At 39.5% G+C, this 7,323-nt stretch overlaps 1 protein-coding gene across 1 annotated transcript; it reads right to left on the bottom strand.

Moving 5' to 3' along the window:
* Positions 1–874: 874 nt before the first annotated feature.
* On the bottom strand, positions 875–6,210 carry PRDX1 (peroxiredoxin 1). Its single transcript, XM_006898990.1, has 5 exons — positions 6,098–6,210; positions 3,977–4,130; positions 3,540–3,662; positions 3,204–3,334; positions 875–1,048 (listed from the first exon to the last, which is right to left on the bottom strand). The coding sequence occupies exons 1-5, from the start codon at positions 6,201–6,203 to the stop codon at positions 963–965; spliced, it is 600 nt and encodes a 199-aa protein (XP_006899052.1). The 5' UTR covers positions 6,204–6,210; the 3' UTR covers positions 875–962.
* Between the last annotated feature and the right edge of the window lie 1,113 nt (positions 6,211–7,323).

The raw sequence follows: 7,323 nt of genomic DNA, 5'->3' as shown, positions 1-7,323 counted from the left end.
ATTAAGTACAAAGCCAGAAAAGACCCTTTGAGGAAATGGATTACAGATGCTGGAGGGGCCAGGTATTATACTTGAGGTCAATGACCAATTGACAGCAGTTCTCCAAGACTGGAATTCAACAAAGATGAGTGCTCAAGGCCGTTAGCCTTTGTCTCTCTCCTTTTAGAAATGCAACTCTATTCTTACACTGCTAACACCAGGCATTTATCAGAAAAGCCCAAGCCTCTGGTTCTCCCCTAACCATCCCAATGATGTAAATGTAGGTACTAAGGTAATCTTGGGGCCTTGCAACTCAGCTGATAGCATAAGCAGTCTTCATGTCAAGGTGTAATGAAATAAATATAACACCACAGTCCTGTTATGCATTTCCAACGTAACTTCCTGATTGTGAAACAGGTGTCAAAGTCCTCATTTTCCCCTTGAAGAGGGAAAGCTAAAAAGAAATTTTCCTTAAAAATCAAAAGGTAAGGCGAGCTCTGGTGGCCTAGTGGCAAGAAGGTGTACTGCAATCTCAGAGTGCATGGTTCAAATCCATCAGATGCTGTGCTGGAGAAGGAGGAACAATCTCCTACTGTACCAGTCAGATCTGATTTGATCTCTCTCTCACACACACACACACACACACACACACAAATTTAAAAAAAAAAAAAGGGTAAATACCCCCTAAATTAAAGACATCATCAAGGTCTTGGTTCACAAGTTTAATAGAAACTATAAAAGATTAATACTCTCAGGTCCCACTACTATTGGTACATAATACACAACAGCTGGCCTATCCAACAGTATAGCTCAGGCCATAAGAACGTTGTCCATCCCAACCTCTGCTGGAAAAGACCTATCCTATCACACACCACATCTTGGCCAAGTCTAGGACCTTGTGTTTTAAGCACGAAGAATGTACAAAAGATGTTTTTGTTCTCAATGCTGCCCACTGCAGCCTGGCACTTTGGGTCGGCCAGTGCTCACTTCTGCTTAGAGAAATACTCTTTACTCTTCTGGACGTCAGGTTTGATGGTATCACTTCCAGGCTTCCATCCAGCTGGGCACACTACAAAAAAGATAGATGCCACTAATCAGTAACTTGCTCAGTGGTGGGCAACATCCTCATGGAAAACTATCACTTCAGCCCAAGGAGCTTACCTCTGCAATCTGCTGAGATCATTCAGCCTATAGTCAGGCTAACCACCTGACAAATATAATTTAACTCTCACTTGACTAATGTCTATCTTAGCTTAAATCACCTTTTATGTATGTTTGATTTTCATACTTCCCACAATGCTCACTTCAATGGAATGCTTAAACTTATCCGATTTGTGGTTTGTCTTCTACAAAACATGCTGTCACTGAAGTCCAGTATCGCAAGAGTCTTATTCAAGTAAGAAATGAAAGCTCTTTCAGAGCAGAGAATGCCATAATTTCAGATGCCAAACCAAGCTCTGTGGCCACAATATAGGAATAGGAAAAAAACACTAGAGTAAACCATTACTGTTTGCATTGCTTTTCAGAAGTCTCCACCTAATTGTCATAGTTAATCAGGATTTAAAAAAAAGTAAAATAAACAACGGAACCTTGGTAGCACAATGGTCAAATACTCAGCTGCTGACAGAAAAAGCCAGCACTTCAAATCCATCAGCAGCAGTTCTGTGGAAGACTTGGTTATATGCTCTCCAAAGTGAAAGCCCAAGACATCCTAATCTAAATTGACTAAATGGCACTTATGAAGAATCAGCAAGCTAAAAACTTTAGTCTAATTATAAATCATGCCACAAAGAGGTGAGTCTCACAAAGAAGTGATTAATCAGAAAGACTTGCTAACTCAAGTCTCTTTTGTACTGTGCCTCAACAAAAGATTGATACTTAATAGATATTTATCAGAAATAATACACAGCATAACTAGCTTTAAATGCACAAGCAAAGTGCAGGAGAAAATGACATTTCAGTATGAGACCTGCTCCAGCACAAGAGCTCTAACAAGTGTCTTTTCCAACATTTTTTATTACCTTAAAAAAAAAAGAAAAAAAAGGGGAGTTACTCCACCATTTACTGTGAATAAATAAAAAATTTTTTTTTTTACTTACTGGTCCTAAGAGGGATAATTTAGCTTTACTTGTCAGATAAATATTATACATATGTTGTTACATAACAATACATGTATTACACACATATACTGATATATACATGAATAGAACTGGTACTGACAGGCTCTCAAATGCAGGCTATTAGAAGCAATTAAAAAAGTGGCAAGACTGTGGGTTTAGAAAGCAGCAAAGACCAATAGAAAACAAATAATGAAGTTTTATGATAAGCATATATGCAAAGTCCAGGAAATGGCTGCCTTTGCCATACCTCCTCCATATCTAGGCGCTACAACCTCACCCTCCACTAGGGGGATGCCTCACGAACATACGCTTTCAGTTAAGCCACATCGTGTGTAACTGCTGCGTACTTACTATGAGTGTTCACTAGCCCTTTTATTGTTTTTCACTCTTAAATCACTTTTGGACCCCTCAAAAAATCTTAAGACTCTTATTCCTTTAGACAAAAACACAGCTAAAATATATCTTCAGTCTAGTCTGAAACCAGAGGGGGTTAAAAAAAAAAAATCTAGTAAGCGAAGAAAATTGTCCAATGTCAGTCACACAACCAAAGCTATACCCTTAAACTCGTTGATTAGTTGTAGTAGTTACCTTGTTCTTGATTACATAAACCTCGAGCAGGGTGGGTCAAGATCCCCATTTTTCAATAAGCCTCAGCAACTACATTCTTAAAAACTAAGCTAATTCTTCAGGATAAGATGGTCTCATTCCAAGAAAAGCTGTACTCAAGAGGGGGAAGCTACAGTCCTAAAATGAAAAAGCTAAGATCAAATGGCACTCTGCTTTATTACAACACATGAGAACATGTTGAGAACTACTTGTTCTGGAGCAACAGGGAGGAAATGTTCCCATTTCTAAAAAATGCCAGCAAAGCCCAAAAGTTCAATGTGTTCTGTCTTGTCATGTTTAGGGCAGACGTAATAAAAAATAAACCTTGAATACTCACACTTTCGAGAATTTAGGTATTTCAAAATGACATAAACTTGATGTATTTCACTAAGCATTTCCATCCCTACTTCCTCAACAGAGCTTTCTACTTTTCTGATGAGACAATCATTCTTGACAATCTATTTCTACCATTTTCCCATTGTCAGGCAGCTGGCTCACCTTCTCCATGTTTGTCCGTGAACTGGAAGGCCTGAACGAGTCTTAGAGTCTCATCCACAGAGCGACCAACAGGGAGGTCATTCACAGTGATCTGTCTAAGGATCCCTTTATCATCAATGATGAAAAGGCCCCTAGAAGAAATTAAAAGGAAGAAGAAATTCAGAAATTTGCTTTGTAGACTTTAAAGTCTGAAGTGCACAGTAATGGGGCTGGCCGATTCTTAAGTGAGGAGGTTTCTTATAAAGAGCTCTAGCCCTCTCCAAACAAATGAATTCTTGGCCAATACAACAATTTTCCTGATGAATGTCAGCCCCTACACCACAGCCAATTGTTTACCTGAATGAGATGCCTTCATCTGCCTTTAAGACTCCATAGTCCTGGGCAATGGTGCGCTTGGGGTCTGATACTAAAGGAATGTTCATGGGTCCTAGCCCTCCTTGTTTCTTGGGCGTGTTGATCCTGTAGTAAAAGGCACACAATTACATGAATTTAATTACCTAAAGAATTAATTGTACCCATTTCTTCCTCTTTTCCCTACTTTTCTAATTCTCTCCAAACCACAAGTCTGCCCAGGAGCAATGTAAAAGGATTAAGACAGTGCAGAGTATACTAAACAGCTGCAACTTAAGCTGCTTTTCCCCTGCTGCCAGGTAGTAAGAGAGCAGAAAGAGGAAGTGACACCCTTTGCTCTCTCCACAAGGAGCCCAAGTAGTCGTCTACTCCCAACTGCTTAGTTTAAAAAATCTACATGCCACATAAACCAAAAGTTTTACCAAGCCAGGTGACAGAAGTGAGAATCCACAGAAGCACCAATCACTTGGCAGTTGAGCTTCTTAAATTCTTCTGCCCTATCACTGAATGCAATTATTTCCGTAGGGCATACAAAGGTGAAGTCAAGAGGGTAAAAAAAGAACACAATATATTTTCCTATAAAGAAAAAGATCTACAGGTTAGTCCTTGATATTTCCTTACTTTATAGGACAAAAGCTCTTTTAGTTTGATACCACACATACCAGGGACTCACATATGAAAAGCTTTTTTTCAGCTTCATGCTTTTTTCCCCTGCTTCCATATTATGTGCCAACTATAAACCTGTCAGTCTAATTTATCTCCTATGGATGGCTAATCCCATAAGCACAAAGTTCTGACTCCAGTGAAGAAAAAGCAAAACATAATTACCAATTAATTTAACTGGGTAGCTTAATGTCAGCGTTTAAAACTAATGCCCACACAGGTGCTCTGCTGGAGAAGGAGGGACAATCTCCTCCTGTACCAGTCAGATCCAATTTGACAATACACACAAAAAAATAATTTAAAAAAACCAAACTTTAAAATAAGTAAATAAATAAAATAATGCCCACAGAAAGATGAACTTCTCGTTTCCCTACTGCCAACACAAGGAAGTAAGGGCTTCTGGATTTCTTCCATGAACCACAGTGATGGGACAGGTAAGGATCTGTATGCATCACACTACAACCTTGCCAATAAGCCTGACCAAACAGGAAAAAAGGCAAGTAAAAAGTTCCAGAAGTCCTGGTAGATTAAAAGAACATATAACTAAACATTACCAGTCAAGCAGAACTTCAAAACTCAGGCAATCACTAACCACACCTAGGGGCTGAGCTTTGGAACAACTCCAAGTAATAAACATTATTCACTTTATTAACCAAGTGGTAGCACTGTTAGCAGGTCAAACAAAAGGTCTTTTTAACATTTACTGTGAAATGCAAAACCATAAGAAACTGACTCATAAAGAAAAACTGACTCAAAGGTTTTGTCTAACAAAGCATTTTTAAGTCTCAGCAGATCAAGCCCTAGAGGGTTGAGAGCAGCTCCTCCTAGACCTGGTGTCAATACTCTTGGGCCAGTATCACCTCCCTCTGGTGCTCCTTACTCTTATGTGTCAGGACAAGTCTCCCTCCACAGGGCTGCACTTAAGTACAGTACATATATGATGGTAGGAAATCACATTCTAGCCAAAAGCCAACTCCAACTGATAGTGCACTTCTAAGAAACTACACCCAACACCATTTGGGTTTGCATTCTAAAGAACTCTCTGAAAGGACCCAGCTGTCCTACTACTGTTAGAAAGGAAAAGCTTCATAGCTTGCCAAGTGTCGGCAAGTAACTACAACAAGAGGAGAGTGGGTTTAGTGGTGACATCAACCTTTGGGGTGGGAGGAGAGCAAAAAGAGAATGAACCCTAGCCCTTGTCTAATATATAGCAGCTATGATACACATTTAATAATACCTCAACAGTATCAAAACCAAGACTTTTTAATAGATACGTCTATAATTCAGAAGTGCAGAGGACACTGAAATTGAGCTAATATGATTATAAAGCAGCATCTGTTTTCTCTAGATGTCTGCTAAAATATCTATTCTGTAAACACAGATCATTATCATTTCACTTTAACATGAAGGCCATTAGCCTGCCTTAAAAACCTTTCCGGGAAATAGAAAGTATTTCACAACAGAGTATAATCGAAATACAGATTATTTAGTAAGTTATCCTTGAAGGAAGAATGTCAGTTTCACCCAAGCCTGGTCACACCTTGAAGAAACCTGATAAGGATGACACAAGACCAGATCCTAGTAAGGCTCAAGGCCTGATCACCAGTGCCCACACCAAGCTCACAGACACCCGCAATTCTGAGCAAATTTCCATCTTCTCTAATACTCCCAAAAGGCCCCCGTAAAAGTAAACTGTCTGCCAGCCATTTTTATTTCTCTGCAGGCAATCACTTGGCATCCCTCTCAGGTCTACTAATAAATGTCTGTTCACTACTTGGGATCAACCAGTTTCTTCCTTTCTGTCAACTTTTTTTCCCTAACAATCATTATAAAATCTATTATGTCCTAACTCACCTTTTAATAAGATCAATGATTCTTACCTTTGTAGTCAGACAGACTGATATCTTTGAACTGACCATCTGGCATAACAGCTGTAGCTTTGAAGTTAGGGGCAGGGTACCCAATTTTGGCAGCTCCTGAAGACATCTTGTTATCAGCTGGAAAAATTAAAAGAGGAAATAGGTAAGAAGCCTTGGGTTTAGATCAACTGTAGCCTTTACTACTATGAAACCAGCTGCAGAAGAATGAGTTCCAGTGGCTCTGAACACAATGTTTGTTTGTTATTAGTAGCAAGTGAAAGCATAGTCAAAACAGAAGGGACACAATTTCAACTTTCCAATTACTGGGGGAAAAACCCACAACAAAAACCAACACAACACTGCAAAGATCTCAAAATCTTTTTTTGTTTTGTTTTCCTTTTAAAAAGGCACTTTTAAATAAATCAAAGTCAACTTTTACCGAGATTTATGCAATGGTGTTTTCTTTTCCTCTTCCATTTTACTGAAGCAAAGAAGCAGGATTGCAGTGGAAGCACTCAAACCATAACTAAAGTACAAACACAAAGCACAATGCCATCAGCACTGAATGGGCCACCTCAAAAAGATACACTGTTGCCTTTCTGCGAAATGCACCCCAATCTAAAGCATAAAGCACACGTGGATTTTCACATCCTAAAGCCAATCCAGACTAAAACAACCAGCTCAACTTCAAAATTTTGCCGTGTTTAAAGCCCTCAGGCCATGAATCTCCACACAAAAATGAGAGCTAAGCGTCTGTTTATTTCATTGGATGGATTCACCCAACACAATAACAAATAAGATTTAACGCCATCTGAAAACCCTTAATCACCGTCATGGAGTCACTGATAGCGACCTTCCATCTGGAAAAGCCTGCTCATATTTCTCTTGCAAAACTGCTGGTTGATTTGAACCACCAGAGACTCATAACCTTTGGGACACGAGAGGTCCCCCGAATATTTCCCCAACCAGTCACTAAGTTCTTGGTTCATAATACAGCCAAAAGAAAAAAAATCAGTGTCTGCATGCCTAGGAATAACATTCACCAAGTTTCTACTGTCTGTTTCAAAGAAAAAAATTTTTTTAAGCTGAAAGTTAAGAACTGCGGGGTATTACGCTAACAAATTCCCTCTTTTTCCAAACCGGTTTTTCTGAGTCCATCATACTGAAACCCGACAATCCTAGGCGAAAGCTTGGACTTCCGCCCCCCCCCCCCCCAGATCTCCCCACGCCTCCAAACTCCAGTTCAG

Source organism: Elephantulus edwardii, unplaced genomic scaffold (assembly GCF_000299155.1).
Source record: "Elephantulus edwardii isolate Elephantulus edwardi_28Jun2011 unplaced genomic scaffold, EleEdw1.0 scaffold00243, whole genome shotgun sequence".
Lineage (NCBI taxonomy): Eukaryota > Metazoa > Chordata > Mammalia > Macroscelidea > Macroscelididae > Elephantulus > Elephantulus edwardii.
This window is presented reverse-complemented; position numbering and strand designations above follow the sequence as displayed.